Source organism: Pantherophis guttatus, chromosome 5 (assembly GCF_059756535.1).
Source record: "Pantherophis guttatus breed Tessera chromosome 5, ASM5975653v1, whole genome shotgun sequence".
In the NCBI taxonomy this organism is placed as follows: Eukaryota; Metazoa; Chordata; class Lepidosauria; order Squamata; family Colubridae; genus Pantherophis; species Pantherophis guttatus.
This window is the reverse complement of record NC_142067.1, coordinates 18,925,594-18,946,778: the sequence shown is the minus strand read 5'-3', so window position 1 is coordinate 18,946,778 and position 21,185 is coordinate 18,925,594. Positions and strand designations below refer to the sequence as shown.

At 35.7% G+C, this 21,185-nt stretch overlaps 2 protein-coding genes across 18 annotated transcripts; both read left to right on the top strand.

Moving 5' to 3' along the window:
* Positions 1 to 11: 11 nt before the first annotated feature.
* On the top strand, positions 12 to 6,973 carry KBTBD3 (kelch repeat and BTB domain containing 3). Of its 3 annotated transcripts, none has more exons than XM_034409368.3 (3): positions 12 to 135; positions 3,013 to 3,254; positions 3,644 to 6,973. In XM_034409368.3, exons 2-3 carry the CDS (start codon positions 3,031 to 3,033, stop codon positions 5,238 to 5,240), a joined length of 1,821 nt encoding a protein of 606 aa, XP_034265259.1. In that variant the 5' UTR covers positions 12 to 135; positions 3,013 to 3,030; the 3' UTR covers positions 5,241 to 6,973. The 3 variants fall into 3 exon arrangements, with proteins under 3 accessions (XP_034265259.1, XP_034265281.1, XP_034265290.1); XM_034409390.3 differs by lacking the exon at positions 12 to 135 and adding an exon at positions 142 to 374; XM_034409399.2 differs by lacking the exon at positions 12 to 135 and adding an exon at positions 385 to 1,777.
* A 1,402-nt stretch (positions 6,974 to 8,375) lies between these two features.
* On the top strand, positions 8,376 to 18,026 carry MSANTD4 (Myb/SANT DNA binding domain containing 4 with coiled-coils). Of its 15 annotated transcripts, none has more exons than XM_087894640.1 (5): positions 8,407 to 8,455; positions 9,676 to 9,726; positions 11,282 to 11,337; positions 14,045 to 14,533; positions 16,602 to 18,026. In XM_087894640.1, the coding sequence occupies exons 4-5, from the start codon at positions 14,072 to 14,074 to the stop codon at positions 17,175 to 17,177; spliced, it is 1,038 nt and encodes a 345-aa protein (XP_087750766.1). In that variant the 5' UTR covers positions 8,407 to 8,455; positions 9,676 to 9,726; positions 11,282 to 11,337; positions 14,045 to 14,071; the 3' UTR covers positions 17,178 to 18,026. The 15 variants fall into 15 exon arrangements, with proteins under 15 accessions (XP_087750767.1, XP_087750766.1, XP_087750765.1 ...); XM_087894639.1 differs by having other exon boundaries at positions 8,446 to 8,575; XM_034409290.3 differs by lacking the exon at positions 8,407 to 8,455 and adding an exon at positions 8,578 to 8,655.
* The last annotated feature ends 3,159 nt before the right edge of the window (positions 18,027 to 21,185 follow it).

Here is a 21,185-nt window from a genome sequence, read left to right as displayed (position 1 = left end):
GATTGACATCTGCCTATACGAATCAGGACGCAACACTTGTTTTGACTGACAGGAGGGAAGCCAATGGACGAACTGCGGTGGGTTTTATGCGGCCGATGTAGCAGATGTTTCCTACAGCTCCTTTGGAGGATGCAGGTAGGTAAAAGTGACGCGATACAGCCAGAATAAAAAAAAGGGGGGGGGACGAGAGATGGGCTGAATGATAGTGAATTCATTCTCGGAAAGGAAGTCACACTTGCGGAAATGGTACGAAGCCCCTTCTCTTCCGAAATGGGGTCGATTGAAGAAAAGTACAGCCCTTTTCGCTAAAGCATCAGAGGCCATAACGAGCATGCGCGCGTACTTGGGCATGCGCAAAAAGAAGTACTAGGTAGGTACGTCTGATGGGCGTGGCGCGGAAAGTGGAAGCCGTTAAAAAAAAACGCAGCGCGGGCGGGAAAGGAGATGCAGGGATGCTTTTTTGGGGGGAGGGGAAGGGATTTGATTGCAATGTGAAAGAATGAATTCTTTCACTTCTTTAGGCGATGCTTGATCTACTTAAAATTAGAAAAAGAATTAGACTACCCAGTGTTGTGATAAGCGGACACATCATTAGCCGCACGTGCTAGGCTAGAAACCGGGAGACCGAGTTCGATTCCCCACTGATGCACGAAAGCCAGCTGGGTCACCTTGTGCCAGCCACTCTCTTTGGCCCTAGAAAGGGGGCAATGGCGAATCACCATCTGAAAAAACCATGCCCAAACTGCAGAAGACACACTCAGGCGCGCCAATGAACTAGCACTTTCTTTGTCATTTGTGTAAAAGCTGGCCTTATTCCCAGCGGAATTACGCTAGAAATCAATTTAAAAAGCTCGGCAGCACCTCCTTCCCTCCCCCAAAATCTGTTGCCTTCCAGAACTGCTGGAATTACAATTTCCAGAATCTCGAGATTGCAAGGGGATCATTTTTTTTTTTGAGTGTTTTAGTCCAGAGGATTTGGAAGGTAGCAGATTTGGGCGGGTGAGGGGATCCTCTCTAGAAGTCGAGATACTTTATGCCTAAACTTTGATGAGAGCTGTACTTTTCAGATACAAGGGATATTATTCAGACAGGTGTATATCCATTTCGGTTATAGAAGGGGACTGAAGGGGGCATATTTGAGTCAGAAAAGGATTGCAAACTCAAAAAAGATAATTACCGGTAACAATTACAATTTCAGTGCAGTAATTGTTACTGAATAATGTGATGGAGCTGTCCCAAGGAAAATGCCTGGATAGTATTTAACAATATTTGGTATTATTGCTAAAACTGCTACTTTTGTATTAGGTTTATTGTGATGATTATTTATGTCCGCTAAGAATTAGGGGGGAAACTTCTCATCCCTGCAAAAGTGTTTGTTAGCCTGAGTCAGGAAATTGATATACAAAGATTTGAAAGTTGCTTCTTCTAACCAAGTTCTGAAGTGAGACTACTACATTAAATTTTCACTATTTCTTTGGCTATGAAAATGGATAGCAGAAATCTTTATTTAGTTTTGTGTGTTTATGTTGTACCCAAGTAATTCTGAAATGCAAACTGTACATTTCTTATGCTTAGTGTATTAATCCTAATACGTATTACCGTATTTAAAAGTGTCAGCTTTTGTGAATTTATAGTTTAGGATATTAACAGAAATTGGTCACTGGAAATAAGTGATCAGTAGGGCTGTTTATGAAAGCTTTTAGTCCTATGCTATTTTGTTTTAGCACACAAGAGTTCTTAACTGCAATAACTACAGTATGAGTCATCAACACAGAAGGTATAGCTTTTATTAATTTAGCTGCATATTCCAGTAAGAAGCCTAGGAAATAATATATCCTGCTAGATTCTGACACATTTCCATATCTCATTATTGGCAAGATTTTGCTTGATAAATGAGACTTAAAAACATTTTGCTTTCATTAAATATATTAATATATATATATATATATATATTATTTATGCAAAAATGATAAAATCATAGACCTAGTACAAAAAGAAAAGGTGCAGTGAACAATTGAAATATTCACAAATTATATCTATTACTTACTATTACTTCTATTACTATTATCTGAGTAGGGCTAAATCTTTGTCATCATTTAGTTTTTCCTATAAATTGGTACAGCTAAGCTAACAAGAATGTAAAGTTTAATATATGTGTTTGAACATAATGTCTTAGTTTTTCGCTTAATGATCCAGAATAGACAATGAAAGTTACTGATCTATAATTGCTGCCTTATTTAAGAGTGACCAGCTATGTACTGTAGTATAAATGAGAAGCCAAATTTTACTGACATGAGAAGTCAAATGGGAAATAATTTAACATAATCACCAAGTCAGAATTCTCCAGATTTCTAACATATCATTTTGTGACCATGTGGCAAATATTTTACTTATGAGCCTAGTGGTTTTTTAAGTATTTATGTCCTATTTTTTTCTTTTCAGCTTACTGCAAAACTACAGAAACCAGGGCAATTCCATTTTTCTATTTCTTGTTTTTTCTATCTAGTAGTTTCTACTCATTTTCTATTCTAGCTAAAATCAGATAACAGAGATGATTTTCAGAATATTTAGCTATTTGCAGAGAAACAATAAAATTGTATTACAGGAGCCCCACAGTGGAATTTACTTCTTAATAGCAGTAAATAGGATTATGTTCTAGTTAATTGTCCTTCCAGCAACATGCTTCTGGACTGGAAGGTGTAAATCATAAAGCAATGCAGATATTTCAGTATCAGTGAGGTACAGTGTAATTCATTGCATTCAAAGCATTCTAATTTCAGCACATTCTAATTTCATTCTCTGCCTATGTTATTTTATCCCTGAATTAGAAATATAGATAAAGCCTAGGTACCAGAGAAATTAGAATTTCCATATTTTAATTTAGATTATTTAAAAATTCATATAGAGGACACTCCTCAATACATCAGGACCATGAAGTAGTATTTTTTTCTCAGTAATTTGTTATGAAAATAAGAATTAGGTTTATAATGTCTATATTATGTCTATCAATAGTAAAAGATCAAAGAAGCCATGGACAACCAGTACAATTCGAATCGCACCCCAACGTGCAATGGAATTTCAACTCATGACAAGAAAATCAGTTCTTTGGTGGCTGAAGATCATGGTCAGAGAATCTTAACCATACTGCAAAACTTCAGAGCTCAAAACATATTTTTTGACTTTAAAATACTTGTAAAAGATGAAGCAATTCCCTGCCATCGTTGTGTACTAGCAGCATGTAGTGACTTTTTCAGGTAAATGTATTTCTAAGTTGGCTCTTTTGCTACTGAATGTTGCTAAAGTTGACTAAAAACCATAAGAGTCGGCCCATGCAATTCAAATTGTAGAATTTTTTGATATTGACTTGCACAAATTCCATAAAGTTGCATAGTTAGATAAAAATCAATAATTCAGTCAGTTACTCAAAAAATTGCAGGGATTTTAAAAGTAGCTGTTCATTTTCTGCAATTGTATTCCAGGCCATTTAGAAATCCCATTGAATTCAAAGGTTCTTCCAATATATGCCTGTAGAGGATTGTGCTTTTGTTGTTAAGATAACATGATGCTTATACTACAGAAATGTACTATATATAATATTGGTGACGATGACAAAACATGTTAATCATCTATATTTTAATTACAGGGCCATGTTTGAAGTTAACATGAAAGAAAGAGATGGTGGGAGTGTTACGATAAGTAATTTAACACCCAAGGCAGTGAAGGCTTTTCTAGATTATGCTTATACTGGAAAAACAGAGATAACAAATGATAATGTGGAAATGTTCTTTCAGCTGTCCTCCTTTCTTCAAGTTTCACTTCTTTCACAAGCTTGCAGCGACTTTCTAATTAAGAATATCGATCTTGTTAACTGTTTGCAACTCTTATCCATTTCTGAAAGTTATGGCTCCACCAAGCTGTTTGAGCGTACACTTGAGTATGCCCAGCTCCATTTTTCTTTGCTTCTCCAATCAAATGATTTCTTGGAAATGAATTTTGAGATACTGCAAAAATGCATAGAAGCTGATGAGTTGAACGTACCAGATGAAGAATTTGTGTTGAAAGCTGTCTTTTGGTGGATGAAACATGACTTAGAAACAAGGCATAAATATCTTCCTCATTTGATGAAAAAGATCAGGGTACATCAGTTACCTGAAAAGACATTGCAGGATATTTTGCACTCTGAGGAACAGTTACTTAAAACCACGAATTGCTTAGCAGTAATCAAGGAAGCAATTCAAAATGTACAGAGTTTCAGTGGGCTTTTCCCAGATCCCCGCCCATCAACTACCGAAAAATACATACTGGTTCATAAAACCGAAGAAAATAAACTTAATCAACATACATTTTGCTACAATATTAAAACTGATCAGTGGAAAGAACTGATACAAATAAATATATTTGATCTACCTGGATCAAGTTTATCTAGTTATGGTGAAAAAATATTCATAACTGGTGGGTGTAAAGGTAACTGTTTCCGGACTATTAGACTTCATATTGCTGAAACGTTTCACGATGCCACAGATCAAACTTGGTGTTACTGCCCAGCAAATGATAGCTTCTCAGTAGTATCTGCCATGAAGAAGCCAAGGACAATGCATACATCTGTTGTGATTTTAAATTGTTTGTATGTAATAGGAGGGAAGACAAGAGCATCTCAGGATATCAAAAGCCTTTTGGATGTTGAGGCATATAATCCCCTGACTAGAGAGTGGAAATCTGTCAGTCCATTACCAAGGGGCATCTACTATCCAGAAGCAAGTGCCTGTCACAGTGTAATATATGTGCTTGGTTCTGAAATTGAAATTACAGAAGCCTTTAATCCATCTCTTGATTGCTTCTTTAAATATAATGCTGTAACAGATCAGTGGTCTGAGTTAGTAGCAGAATTTGGGCAATTCTTTCATGCAACCTTAATCAAAGCTATTCCAGTGAACTGCACTTTATACATTTGTGATCTTTCCACTTACAAAGTTTATAGCTTTTGTCCGGAAACCTGTGTCTGGAAAGGAGAAGGCTCTTTTGAGTGTGCTGGTTTTAATGCAGGGGCAGTTGGAATAGAAGATAAAATATACATTCTGGGTGGAGATTATGCTCCTGATGAAATAACTGATGAAGTACAGGTCTACCATAGCAGTAGATCTGAATGGGAAGAAGTTGCGCCTATGCCAAAGGCCCTTACTGAGTTTCATTGTCAAGTGATTCAGTTTAATAAATTCAGGGATCCGTGGTTGCAAAAGTAATGTGATACAAACAATTATACATAAGTATCTAATTTCTCATATATATTTGCTTTTTATTATTTATTAATTTTTTTTGCCACTCATTTTAGCCACTGTGATTTTAAGGTAACCAAATATTAGGTTGTCAATCTACCAAATCATATTTCCGCTTCTTTTTCATAGAATGGGGATTGGTAATTGCTCTGTAGTTAATGTGTTAAAACACATATTTTGAGTTTGGATGGCCTGTGTTTAATAGTAATTTATTAATAAATTATTAAATAAATTATTGAATTTATATGCCAACTGACTTCCAATGATTGACTTCCTTCTTTAGATAAGCTCTGCCTAATAGCTGGCTACTTTTGATATTGAGAGTGGTTTCTAAAATAACTTTTTTTGGGGGGGGCAAGAACTGATTTAAAAATTACACTAGACAACTTATAATTATCCCCCAATTTCTATAAATTTATTTAAATGGCATCCATAAACTGAATATATTTTAGATTACTAATTTCAGGAATAAAAAGAATCAATATTATGGTATAAATGTGCACACGTATGTGTTTGTGTATTAATGATTTATACTTTTAATAGTGGGAGAAAAACATCACAACCCTATAACATACAAATTCAAGAGTTGTGTTCCATGCATCACATAATCAGCTGTTTGCTGTCATGCTTACTTTTCTTTTCTTTGCAGCTATAAAACTGCATTTTTCTCCAAATAAAGTCACAATCATTAATATATTTCATAACCTGTTTTTATATTTTCTGTTTACATTAATAACTTCTGCAGCAATTTCCTATTGAGGCAACAGTCATAATTTGAAAACCTATCCCAGAGTTTATTCCTAAATGAATATGCACTTAAAGGATTTTTCATCTTAAATCTAAAGAAGAAAATTCAGTTGTACTGGTGCAACAGAAACACTGATTTATTACAAGTTCCTTCCTGTATATCACTAAGTTGTTTTTTCAATATAATCAAGACAGGAATATTTCATATTAATTGTAATTACTGAATTTCAACATATTTTCTCTTTCATTGCTATCAAATACTATTAAAGTTTCACTAAATCATTGCCATTTATTTCAAATGTATGAGTATAAATTACAGTTCAATTTCTTTCAGGGAAAGTGATTGAATTATTGAAATTTATTTTTATCCTAAAGGCTAGGCTCTTCTTCCTTAAATTATATAATCATAACATGGACCATGGATTGTCAATTCTCCATCTGCTCATGTACCGTTCATTCCTTGTGCTGAAAATAAGTAGTATACCATACATTGTATAAAGGAGAAATATAATTTGTTCTTGCAGTCTTTATTCTTAAATATGATGTTGAATAAGTGCTGCTGACTTCAGTTGGACATACTCTTGAGAAAACATCTTTCAAGGAATCAAGCACAACAAAATAATTTAGGAATTAAGATAGAAACCATAAGAACGTGATAATGAGTGTTACATTAAGTAGCTCCCAAGAAATTGGACTGTTACATAAGTTATTTGTTTTTTTCATAACATCAAAAAAGAATTTGGAAAATTTTACCAGCTTTAAAGCAGTAGTTAAATAGTGATGGAATTATAGCTCAAAAAGAAAAACCAGGTCACATGCACGAGCAATTGGTCTTGTTGGCTATAGTATGTTAATGAATTGCATGTGAATAAATATCTTATTTGCACTAAGAACATATCAATATTTCAATTATCCAATTATTGTATGATCAATAAAGATATGGCATGATGTAATGAACAGTGTAATATATATCTACTACCATAATCAATCAGTATCAGCATTCAAATGTAATTATTTTACATATTACTTTATACCAGAAGTGGCCTCCAACCTTTTGGGCACCAGGGACCTGTTCCATGGAGAGAAGGTTTTCCACGGACTGTGTTTGTGTGTGTGTGTGTGAGAGAGAGAGAGAGAGAGAGAACTGATATTTAAAAAGCAAATATCTATTGTTGAATGTGACATGGCAATTTTTTGTACAGAAAAATGGTTAATAGTTATAATAATCTCCAATTGAAGTATCCTTAGAAATGCACTGTAGTTTAATGATTTACAAAAAGATAGTTCTAGTTTACAGTTAAATGATGAATCAGATTTTAGATGGGATCGTGATCTAAAGTTAATTTACTTCTGTGAATTAAAAGAAGAGATACAAGAATTAAATGGAAAAACAACCAAATTTTGAGATGTTAACGAGTTTTTTTAAAAGTGGGCAACTACCAACTAGCAAATATAAGAAGAATGCAAGTGAGTAAGGCTGGTAAGATGGGAACATGGCTTCTTAGGAGACATCAAGATCACCTACTATCAAATGAGGACAGATCTCATAAAAGCAGACATTGCCATCTATGACCTCAATGAGCAACCCAACACTCCTGTACAGATTCTCAGTCATCCAAGTCATGGCTGTCCCAAAGGTATTTTTCAGGAGGCAAATGGACTTTCTTGGGGTTTTTTTTCTTTTGAAGATGTTTAGCTTCTCATCCCAGAAGCTTCTTCAGCTCTTCCATTCCCCACTATCTTGTCAGAGCTGAAGAAGCTTCTTGGATGAGAAGCAAAACATCTTCAAAATAAAAAACAAGTTCAGTTGCCTCCTGAAAAAGCAACTTCGGCCCAACGCTGTCCTTTTGAAACTGTCTTAAGATGCTGTCCCAAAGGACAGTAGTCAAGAGGCAATTGGACTTTCTGGTTATTCTTTGAAGATGAAGACGCTTCTTGGATGAGAAGTGAAACGTCTTCAAAGAAACAAAGTCCAGTTGCCTCTTGAAAAAACACCTTCAGGACAACCACGACCTGGATGACTGAGAATCTCCACAGACATTTAGTGCACCAAGTATGTGTTATTTTGGCTCAAAAAAGGTTCTAAACCATATTGTTTGTTTGGGCTTAGTTCTTGGGGTTTGTGAACCACGGTTTAGAGGTAGTTTGCATGAATTCAGCGTGCAAGTACGCGAACAAGCGGTCTCCTCAGAGAACATCTCTAAAACTTCTTCCAAAAGAGAAAGGCGAGGAGACGCCAGCGATAAAACGCAAACGACGACCGGCTTGTCTTTTTTTGTTTGTTTGTTTTCTCCTCTCCAGCCAATGAGAGCGGCCTCTCTAGATGACACGCAGCTCTCGCGCCCAATAAGCCACGCGCCTGGATGGAGAGGCGTAAGGTGAACGGGGGGGGGGGGAGACAGTGAAAAAGGAGGCGGAGGAAAACGCTGAGCAAAGTTGCGTGAGTTTTGAGGAGAAAAAGAGGCGGGCCGGAGGGAGGCGGTTGGGGCTTGGGAAGGGAGCGCGCGAGCTGACGAGCCGGGCGGCTCGGCCCAATCGGCGCGCCGCTTGGACCGGTGAGTGACGGGCGAGCTCGTCAGCGGCAAGGGGGGTGGGTCAAAAGGCCGGCGTTCGAAGGGGGAGCGTTTGCGCGCAGGTGAGGAGCTTTTGCGCTACTGAGGGAGGGTAGAAAGGAAAGGAAGGGGAGGAGCCGCGTCGGCCTGTGGGGAGCGGGGTAGCTGTTGGCTTGGTGGTGTTGAAGTGGCGCCTTCCTTACCTCCCCCCCCCCCGTTCTTTGCTCGCCGCTGTTTTTTTTTTCCCCCAGTGGGCTCCCCTTTCCCTTCCGACCCCCGACATTCCCGTTAGGGAGCCGCTCCTTCGTCCGCCGGATGGAGGGAGGCCGGTGCGTGGCCCCTTCCCCGATCAGAGCCGTGCAGGATAATACTCCCTTCCCTCCCATTCTGAAGCGCTTCCACCCGCTCTACTTCAAGAGGGAGGGTGGACGCCTTCGCCCCCCCCCCTCTCTCTGCCATTCCCTCAGACTTGTGTTTAAAGGCGGGAAGAACGGGCACCAATTCTGAGGCGGTAGACTGGACTGTGCCATTTAAGGTGGGGGGATGCTGGACAAATGCATTTCTGACCAGCTTTATTCTGGTATATTAAGTATTAATAAAACTACAGTGGCCAAAAGGGCTATTAAGACGGAACCAGTGTGCCTCTTGAGAAAGAACTAAGGTGTTTGCTTGCCATTAAGGTAGCAAACGGCCCCGACCAGAAGCTGCTCGACCTTTTTGATTTTCCCTAAGCCATGGCTTGTCAAAGAAGCTGCCCGCATTACCCTCAGTTTTAAATGATGGCTTGTGAGTTTTGATGGCTTCCTTCACCAAGCCAAAATTAAATAGCAGACCAACCTACTACTGTATGCACTCAAATCTTTGGGTTTGGTGGCTTCACTTCTTAATCCCTGGGTTTCACATCATAAGCCTAGAAGATCTTGCTGGATCCAGTTGTTTGGAATGTGCTTGAACATGACTTAGCATTTTATGATTTCAGTGCTAGTCTAAATGGCCAGTTGAGTATATATGACTCATTTGAACAAGACAATTTATCTTAAATATCATTTACTGTTCTCTTCATTTCCTAGTGTTTTTTTTTTGTTTGTTTGTTTTTTGCACAGCAGTCTGATGCTATGGTCTTTGCAGTTATAAGGAATAACGGCTGCAAAAAGGTAAAACTACACTACCACCCTCCATTCCAAAGAATAAATCTACTTAAGATTTTAATGTAGGTTTTGATTTCTTGAGCATTCGCAAATAGCCTAAAACCCTTCCATCTAGATTCGTCTTTTAGGCATCTAGATCAAGGCAATTTGAGATTGAATACAAGATTGATCTAGAAAATATTTTCCCCAAACCATAAGTTTCATAGCTGTATTGAAGACAGGAGAAAAATTGTTAGCATTTTAGTAGTGCTCAAGAGCATTAATAGATTTAAATAATCTGGAGGTTATGATTGGACTTTGCAATAGGAAAAAAATAGCAAACAATGGTAGATAATATTCATTAATGTAAAAATGTGTTCTGGAAAAGGAGCTTTGAAAATATTTACAGAATATTAAATTCAAAATTAGCTGTTGCTGTGCAAGAAATTATGTAGATAGTGAAGTTGTGGCTAGCTATTAATCACTGATGCCCTCAAAGAGGGAGATAAAATACGTTTTTAAAGATTAGCTGTAGCAACAGTTTTTCTTCATTTTGATAATGGGGAATGCATTGTCAAAAACAGCAATCCACAAATATTTTGTAATAATAAGATGAAGCCAAAGTAGGTAGAGTTCATTTTCATCTTGATTGGATACCTAAAATGTATCAACTAATGCTAAGTGTAAACTATACATTTAGAATTAAAAGATGATAAATTTAGGAATTTTTATATAGACCAAAACTAAAAATCAATTACTTTTCTACATTAAAATCTGTTCTTCAGTTCCAATCTTTTTCATGTTGAGTTAGATATTTTTGGCTAAAGAAGAAAATTGGTGACATTGCTTTTAAGTAACTGACCTGTATTTGCCAATCCACAGACCATCCAGAGTTCTAGAAGAAAATCTAGTTCTTAAGTGAAAATCTACTCTTAAGTGAAAAACAACACAAGCATTAAAAATTGAAATTAATGTAATTTATTTTTGTTTGTATCTCACCTTATTGTTTTTACAAAAAACTCAAGGCAACAAACATATCCAGCATACCTTCCTCCTATTTGCCCACAACAACAAGCCTGTGAGATGAGTTGCACTGAGCATGACTGGCCTAAAGTCACCCAGTTAGCTTTCATGGCTAAGGTGGGACTAGAACTCATAGTTTGCCACATTGTAGCTTGATGCATTAACCAGCAGATAAACAAGTAGATCAAAGAACTAATACTTCAAAGGGCATCTGATGAAATTTGGGTATTGTGTCACACATCCATAGGAAGTCTTTACACAGAATCCTAAGTCTTGAAGTTGCTTTCCTGATCTTTTTTTCAGTGCTCTGCAGTGATGGTAAATGACAGGACACTGGTGAAATGAAGAGCGGCATCTTTGCAAACGAGGCTGAATTTTTCCTTTGGTTTCTGATTGATTTCTTCTTTTTAAAACTGGTCTGATTTCATTTAATAACATTATTGGACTGGATGAAGAAAGGTTTGCTGATATCATCCCAGATATAGCGTGTGGGATGAAAAGTAGAACTAATTAAAAGTGAATTGCCTAGAGCAAATTTTTGTTTGTTTTGTTTTTTCAGACTAATTTTGAGGTAATAGAAATGTGAAGGCTTCATTTTCGTTGGCTGTGAATCAGGTATTGTGTTATAGAATAAAACTCAGTAGATTTTAAAGTTTATTTAGTTAATATTTGGTATTAATAAACCAAGTATAATTTTTCCAAAAGGAAATAATTAACTATTTGTTCTATAAAATATAATACAGAAATCCCATTGTTTCCTTGCTGTACTTTATACATTCTTGGCTTAGAAAAAGATATAAGTTCAGTCTCATGTAGAAATAATTGAAATTTAATTTTTCAGATTTTAACCATAAGCCCATAATATAAGTAATATAATAATGCTGTCAGAATAGTGTTTCCATAAGTTCTGTTGACATAATATCTTGTTTGCTTTGATTCTTGCAATAAGTATTGTGTGATGAAAAGCAAAACAAAAAAATTTTTACGGAAAGTTTCTCAAACATTTCAATAGATGTGAATTTTTTTTTTATTTTCATATTTAAAAATAGTAACTTTTATAATTTTTTATATAAAAACTATCAGGTTGCAAAGTAAAATGAGAAAATGGGTGTATGTCTAGTTCTCTTTTTTCCTTCAAGTGCTTCCAGAATGGGTATGCACTTCGACCATTGGATATGGTGCCACACAAATGGGATTTTAACCAATCTATTTTAGATACATATTTTAGATCAGTCTATTGTCACATATGCTATTTCAAAGTGGGATGAAAGAACTTTAAAAAATAGCTTCAGAATCAGGCCAACAAATTATCTGGTCTGGTATAGATAGGTTTAAGAACTGCAAGTGTTTCTTTTTTCTTTTAGTTTCTTGGATCACTCTGATCAGACTTTGGCAGAGGCTAAAAATTGACAAGATAGTTTTCCATTTTAGACAAAAGTACTTTAGCAAATTTAGAAGAAAAGAGAAATCCCATGGGTATAATACGGCTTGCTCCCTTTGTGTTAATTCATCCTCTACCCAATGTAACATTTGGGAAATCAAAAAGTTTCCGAGTAATGATCCTTTCCTGAGTAATGTTCTATACAATGCTGCTCAGAAGCCCAGAATGAAAGCAATTGTTTTCTTTCCATTATCCATATTAAACTTATATATTAAAAATGTTCATAATCGACTTTTTCAAACAGTCTAAATCAAAGGACATAGCAGCATAGTTATATGTAAGAAAATAACGCAGGTTGTAAACACTGTCTTTTACATATGTCTTTAAAAAAACACCATTCTAGTTTGCATAGTTAGAAGTAGTGCCCATTTGTGCCTAATTTTTTTCTGCTTTGCTTACACATTTGTGTTCAATCCTGAAACGTGTAAACTGTTCTTGTACTACCCAATCTATTACTAAGAAAATTGAAATTTTCAAACATCAGTTATGTTTAAAGTGTGCAGTCTTAGTTGTTAAAAATGAAGCTGCTAACAGAAGAATTCAGTGTCAAGACTAGAGATAATATGCTAACATAAAACAAGTACTTGTCAAAGCTATTGAAAGAGCAGCTAAATATCTACTATCTTGGAACGATAAGGAAAAAGTGTAGAGTTTAAACCCCAGAGCACAGTTCTATAAATAGGTTATGTTTTCTGCATGCTGAGAGCATATGGCTTCATTCTGGTTTACAATAAAGAGACAATTCTACCCAAGCTGTGTCTGAGAGTCTTCTGCCAAGTAAACTGACTTCTAAATAAGGTGGTTAAATGTCAAAGAGTTGAAATGTATTGCCAAGTGTGATGTAAAACCTGAAAATTGGTCTTTCAGGCCCATTTATTGTAGTCCTAAGGTTATGATGCTGAAATTTATCAGAACTAAATAATGAAACCCAGTGAAGCTTTTCTATATGTTTTGTAAGAAAAAAAATCAAGATCATTTATTCAGCCTTGGATAGTCTGTATTCTTATATATTGGAAAACATCCTCAAATCCAAAGCAGGACCAACAGCACTTTTAGTGGCCCAGAAGGTTAAATAAATTTGTCTATGGAGTGAAAAGGTTGATTGCCCCTGATTTTAAAAAGTAGTTTCTTTTCAGAACAGAAAAATACTATTGTTACTTCAAAAGTATAATTGGGTTTATTTGCTGATTGAAGTTTTTGCTGACATGGATTTGATTTCTTATGGTTATAATATTCTATAGTTACTTAAGTGATCCTGAAAAACTAAATTATTGAATTCATATTAACATATATAGTAAGCAATATCTGCTCCGGTAAATTTGCCTTCATAAATCAATGAACTAATTCTGTTTAAAATCAGGTAGTCAGATCTTTTCCAGAATTTTGTGAATTCAGTTTTATTAGAGCTGTTCTGGAGATAGTAATATGTTGTTTGGTTATTAAAAATTGTCAGTATTAAACTACAAAATTAGAATTTCAATTCTTAATTATGTTTGTCAATAAAATTTTAAGGAAGCATCTGATATTGCGTAAAATATTTTTGTTCTAAAGTTTGCTAAAAATGCTTGAAAACAAGCATAATACTTTTAAAAATGTTTTGGTTTTGGTTTTTCAGGGAAAGTATGCCATATAAAATTAATTATCAGCATCATTTTTTCCAATAAATTAAGGCTCTCTTCATAACAATTATTTAATGGTTCTCATTTTTGAATCAAAGTTCTTTTGATTAAATATAGTACCTGTGTACTTGAACATTTAAATCAATTCCTGCTACTCATGTTTAAAGGGAGAAATCTAAAAGTTGAAAGAAAAACTTGTTACTATGGTATACTTAAGCAAATAGAATTCCAGGATGATTAAGTATTAATCCCTTTATTGTAGAAAGAAGTACATTGAAAGCTGGAAAACATGAAACAACTGAAAAGGAAAAGAAAAAGCAATTTCAGTGTTCAGGAGACCCAAACTTTACTTAAAGAAATCCGAAAAAGAAGAGAGGTGCTTTTTTCCAAACAACTAAATACAACTATTAACGAGATGAAGCGGAAGGCTTGGGAAGAAATTGCAGAATGTGTGAATGCTGTAGGTGAAGGAGAACAAAGGACTGGGACAGAAGTCAAAAGGCGATACCTTGACTGGAGGGCCCTTATGAAACGAAAGCGACTGAATACTAACATAAAGTTGGTTGGAGCTGGCTTTCATCTCCCATCATCTGATCTGGATGATTCTCTCAATGAAGATATTGATGAGAAAATAGGTTTTCCAAATGAATCTAATTTTGAATGGCAAAATATCACAGACTTCAGAGAAGCAGGGGGATCGTTAACCGAAGTGAAAGTAGAAGAAGAAGAGGAAGATCCACAAAGTTTTGAAGTAAGTAATTCTTCTATAGTACATCTCAAAAACCTGGTATATAGGTATAGACTTTTTATATCCCCTATAAATACAATTTATCTGTGGTTTGTTTAATGTGAAAGCTATATTAATTATTCCGTCTGTGTACAAAGTTTGACAGAACATATAAAAAGATATTAATATTATACAGTTATGGACCTTTTATATTCACAAACTCATCAAATCCTTAGCCCATGAACATTTGACTCAAAGCAAAAAAAAACAAACATCTGGGGTGCATTTTTTAACTAAAAAAAACTAAGTCCAATTACTTATAATCTTATTTAACCATAAGCCTCACTAATTCTAATTTTTTAATGCAAACAGCCGCCCCTCCCAATCAGTCAATAGGAAAAGAATATGCTGTTGTCCGAACAAGAGCTATTTTGGTCTAGTGACAAGACACCAAGCTAAAAACCAGGAGACTGAGTTCTAGTCCCACTTTAGGCTTGAAAGCTGGCTGGGTGATTGGATCAATCATACATTCTCACGCAAGAGATCTGGCTTGGGTGACAAATCAATTGGTTAATTCCTGTCATAACCAATGGATCACTCAGTTCATATGGAAAAGAAGGGAAGCAGATCCTGTCCTGGTGTGAAAAGCAATTAGGAAAAAATGCTCTTATCCAAGAAAACAGTATGTGTCTTCCATATGTATTTTTAACTTTTTTAAATTGCTAGTTTTACATAATAGATAGTAAATACTCTTGCAAACAGAATTGAAAAATGGAGGATCTCCTCTGATTGTACACACATAACACATGTGAACTATCTTAAACTTTTAATAGTACTGGTACTAGTACTAAACAAAAAGTCTTTACTAAGCCAAATCTTTGTATCTATTATTATAAAATATTTGGAGGAAGAAGCCAAATTAACCTAAAATTATCTTAATCCACTCTGCCCCTAAATTCATTAGAGTATTTTTATCGTAAAATGCTGAGCTGGCAATTTTCTAGATATTTCTTCTGTGAATCAGTTAGCTGCTTTATTTCAATTTCAATTTCAAATCTTTATTGTCAGTGCACAACATATGTACAATGAGATTGGTTGAGCTTCCTCAGTGCACACACACACACACCCAACACCGTGAAGACAGAAAATCCCTAACCCATTTGCAGGAGAGCTATCATGATCTAGAATGTGGATTCATTGGATGTTCATGTTTTCTGAAAACTTAGCATGTTTTCTTTGTTTATTACAACTTTTTCCAGTGTGATTTTTTTTAACATTATTCTTTCAGTGTGTGATCCAGCTTTTCATAACATTAATGGGGAATTTGTTGGTGGTATAGATTGCCAATTTCACAGATATTTTGACTCTTTGTTGCCTTACAAGCTGCTTGAATTTTATCCCTTTGATTTGTTTGATCTCTATTAAAACTTTTGGTATTAATTGGGGAGTGATTAGGTCTTCAGTACATACCTGTTTCAGCATGTGTTTTATAATGTTCATTATGTGAGCAATCTGTATAAACAACTATGAAATCTCTTAAATAGAGGAATTCCTTATTACCCAGCAGCTATTACTTTTTTGTGTTCCAAGTGAATAATTGATATTTGCTGAATAAATGTGACTCTTTTTATAAAAAGTCCTTTCTGTTTTGAAAATGTCTTAAAGCTGCCTAACTGATGTAGACATATCTAGGATTGAACTGTCAGAATGTATTTACCTTATTTTTAATTGGACATTTCATTCATCAAATTTTATTGCTTGATGTAGTGTTCTGATGGGTTTTTTTTCCTGTGGCTTGGTCTCTGCTAAACAAATGACTACTGTGTGTGTACAGTGACATGGTGATGTTAACAAAGGAGGCAGAGCTGAACAGGTTATGTACTTTTGTTTACAAAGTGTTATGAGGTACAGGTAGTTAATACTTTTAGAGCAACATCTTTTGATGCCTACTTTCTGCTCTTGATTATATCAACACTTCTTCCATGTTAACATAGAAAATATTTGTGGCTGTAAGTGGGGAATTGTAGATCTACTTTATTTAGAGTGATAAAAATATCTATCTAGCACTAAAATTTCTAATTAATTTCCTTAGTTTCCTATTGAGGAAGAAGAGGAGATTTTGTCCTCAGTTTTGCCAGATTCCAAAAAGGAAAGTGACCTTCCTGATTTCACCCATATTGAAGAATTTGGAAATCTAAGTTCTGCTCAAGCTAGGCTGGCTTATGAAGATTCCCACTTGCTGATTAGCTTGGAGAAGCAGAAACTAGAGCTAGAAAAACAACGCCTGGATATTGAAGCGGAACGACTGCAAGTTGAGAAGGAACGTCTGCAGATTGAAAAAGAGCGGTTGAGGCACATTGACCTGGAACATGAGAGGCTTCAGCTGGAAAAAGAGCGGTTACAAATTGAGCGGGAGAAACTGAGGCTTGAAGCTCAGCATGGTGAAAAACCTATCTTGGAGAATGATCCAAACCAGGCAGAAAAGCCTGTCCTACAACCTTTGGATTTAGAAACAGAAAAACTGAAAATTGAGAAAGAGCGTTTGCAGCTTGAGAAGGAAAGGCTGCAATTCCTGAAGTTTGAATCAGAAAAGCTGCAAATTGAAAAAGAACGTTTGCAAGTGGAGAAAGAACGGCTTCGAATTCAGAGAGAAGGGCATTTGCAGTGAACTTGCAGAGGAAATCATTACCAATGTTGTGTTTTGTTGTTTGTACTTTTAAAAAAAATCAGAATTGTATTTTGGTTTCATTAAAAGTGTTGGATAGTCTGGTCTTCAAAACATTTCACTACCAATGTTATCACTTTGCTACTGTGGTAATTACACTTTAAGAATACTTTTGTTTTGGCCTTAATTGAGCATTAATGTATTCATTTTTTTTAAAAAAAGCTGGGAATTGATGCTCAGTAAGTTGTTGTGCCTGTATAAATAGAATCTATTTGTGAAATTACATTTTGGTGAAACGGAAGAAGTGTGAATATCCTCTTGTATTCTCTGTTGTGAAACTTTACATCCACATTAAGAATCAAGGCTTATTGTATCTTGTCATTTTGAGAGGGTTATTCTAAATCCATAGGAACCTTTAATGTAAATTTGTGTCTGAGCTGAAGAAGTGAGTTTGAAATAGGCCTTGCACAAAAAAGTTAACCTCAAAAGTTATGCCTTTAATGTAAGGCATGTTCTTAAATGAAGTTGTTAAGGCCAGAGATTAAAGCTCTTAATGTTTTTGTTCTCAGTATATTTGTAAAGAAAAAAAAGTTTCAAGTGTATTATAAGAGATTTCACTTTTATGTCTAAGCTTGACCAAACCTACAGCTTCGGTATATAATTTTGGAAGACAGTTTGATATTCAAGTATTTGAGTTGGAATATATTTCTTGGGATTTACATAGATTATTTGGATTTATCAGTTTATTTACATCCCTATGTAATTATTTTTATTTTGCAAATAAAGTGTTATTTTATTATTGAAAGAAGTGTGATTTCATAATGTGAAATAAAATGGTCTGATGTAGATTAATTTATTCCCTGTAAACTATTTTTTTAAAAAATAAAGAATGAACACTCTGAATCTTATTCAATTGTACAAAAAATAATCTTCCTGATCTTAATAATATTGGCCTGTAAACAGTATATCATCTTGCAACGGAGAATGCACAGTATAGATAGCCTACTTCACTCTAAATTCAAAATTCAAGTGAGATTCATACGATCCTAGAATTTTGTTGGGTGAAAGATTGGAATTCCAAATATTTATGCTTGTGTGAGTTAAGAATCCAGCATAACATAGATTCATTAGACAAACATATCACATGGATTGATTTCACTGTATATAAATAGTGTGCACTCTGAGAACAATGAAATATAGATAATACTCCTTCCTGCAATGTTTTTACCGTTATTTTTTCCCCCGATTCCTTTCAGGAGCTGAATTTCTCACAATGAAAACATGCAAAACCAAACTGTTCTGTATAAACAGATGCAACTTACTTTTGTTTCAGCAACAGAATACAGGCGAATGAGGGGATTAGGCATGAGAGAATTTGTAGCTTTGAAAGTACTATCAAATTGACCTTACCTAATTCACACAGTATTTATTACAAATACTAATACGTTGTTACAAAGAAAATAACTCTGTGTCTTACAATGCATATAAAAAATATGACTGCAATTGGAACACCATTGAAAGCTGGACAAAGGCCCCTCTGGCAATAGCTTCTTCCTGCTTGTCAAACAGGAAACATGAGTCCAGAGGTTTCAGTCCTTGATGATATGGGGGTTAAAACTATAAAAAAAAATGGTAATGGGGAGTGAGGATTCTGCAATTCATTTGACATATCAAGGTGTTTTTCAGAGGCTGTATCCAAGGAAGTTTTGGGGTTAATTTACATGATGTAAATATCTTCTATACTAATCATCTTTAAAAGTCTAAACTCCCTCAAACTATGCTTTGATCTCTAAAAGTGTAACACAATTCTTTATTCTTAAACGATCATTCAAACTATATTGAACTTTGTTATTTTCAGCCTCTGATGTAATAAGGTGGTTTGATAATTTTAACCCGTATCCTTGGGACACTTGAAGCTTTTACGACAAATTCCATAATGGTAGTCTTGGGTGTACAACCACAATTGAGTACAAAATTTCTGTTGCTAAGAGGGACAGTTCAGCAAGTTTTGCTCCATTTTACAACCCTTTTTTTTTTGCAACAGGTGTTAAGTAAATCACTGCACTTAGCAACATGGTTGTAAAGTGAATCTGGCTTCCTCATTGACTTTGCTTGCCAGAAGGTTTCAAAAGATGATCATGTGACCATGGGACATGGCAATCTGCATAAATATGAGCCAGTGAGGTCCAGTGTCCAAATTTCAATCATGTGACCATGGGGATACTGCAACGGTTGTAAGTTTGAAAATTGGTCATAGGTCACTTTTTCAGTGCTGTTGTAACTTTTACATGGCTTTTCCTAATGAAATACTTCCTCCTGAAACAGCATTTCCAGTCTTCCCTTTTAACATTTTGAATGTTAACGTTTGAGGTGTAAAATGTACTTTCTAAATTAAGTGATTAATCCAAGAAAGACATTGACAGCCACACAGCATCTGAATTCAACAAACGGTTCTACCTAACATGCAACATTCAGAACTCAGGCATTAAGAGAGAAAGAGGTATGTCAGTCTGTCCTAGGGTTTAAATTCTATGCCTTTTCCTCTGTCAATAATTTGGCCCTGATACATATTTTTTTTCCAGTCAAAAGATAGTGGTTTTATTTAATTAACTTATACAATTTATTTGCCATCCATCTCATGACAAACAACTCTGGGTTGCTTACAGCATAGAAATATTGAAAAACATTAAAATCATCTATTGTAAAAACAAAACCCCACAGCAGATGAAAAACATAAACATATAAAATCATGGACATAAGATGGCAAAGAAGGAAGCCAGATACACAGGGATGGAAGGGAAGGGGAGTGGGGTTGAATTTAATTAACCAGCCACTTCCAGTATGAAACTTTCCCGTTGGGTCCCCAAGCCATCCGCCAGAGCCATGTCTTAAGGGTCTTATGAAAAGTCAGGAGGGTAAGATGTTCCAGAGGGCAGGAGCCACAGGAGAGAAGGCGCTTCTCCTGGAACCCGCCAGCCAACATTTCTTGATTGATGGGATCGTCAGTGTGCCCCCCTTCCAGTGTGAGTGGGGTGGACCAGTCCCATTGAGATGAGATGGTTCTTCAAGTAGGCTGCAGTCATGCCATGCAGGGCTTTAAAGGTGATGGAATTGTACCCAGAAGCAGACTGGCAACCAGTTATCTTAGTTCCTTTGTTGAAAAGAAGCCATATTTTATTTTGATTTCCAATGAAGGGAAAAAAAATGCTGCTTATCTGTGGAATAAGAAAATGTTAACAGGTAGCCTGAATATCCTAGTCCTATTATATCTGGACTTCCAAAAATCCAGATGACAACAAAAGTATTGGTGAGAACCCTTACAGAAAATATTACGGGATTTACAGAAAATGTTGCTTTGGATGAAAGATGTATTAGCAATAAAGTTCATTTTATGTTCATATTATTCATCAACAGTTTTATTACTTTTTTTTATCCTGCCTTTATTAATTTTATGAATAACTCAAGGCAGTGTACATACCTAACACTCCTTTCTTCCTATTTTCCACACAACAACCGTGTAAGGTTGGTTGGACTGAGAGAGTGACTGACCTCAATTCACCCAGTTGGCCTAAGGCAGGAGTAGAACCAGTGGTGAAATCCATTTTTTTAATCTACCGGTTCTGTGGGTGTGGCTTGGTGTGTGTGGTGTGGCGTGGTGGACGTGGCTTGGTGAGCGTGGCAGGGGAAGGATAATGCAAAATCTCCATTCCCACCCCACTCTGGAGCCAGACTACTCAAAATTTCTGCTACCAGTTCTCCAGAACCTGTCAGAACCTGCTGGATTTCACCCCTGAGTAGAACTCACAGATTCCTGGTTTCTAGCCTTAACCACTAGGCCACACTGACTATAATAATATATGAATTGTTATCATTTATAATGCAATTTTCCATTGCTTGAGTGACATACTGTACCAATGCTCCTGGAACTGCATGTTCCAGGAGCATTTGCATCTGCAGTTGCAAATTTGTGCAGATTGCACATGTATTTCTTTGCTTACTTATCATAATTAT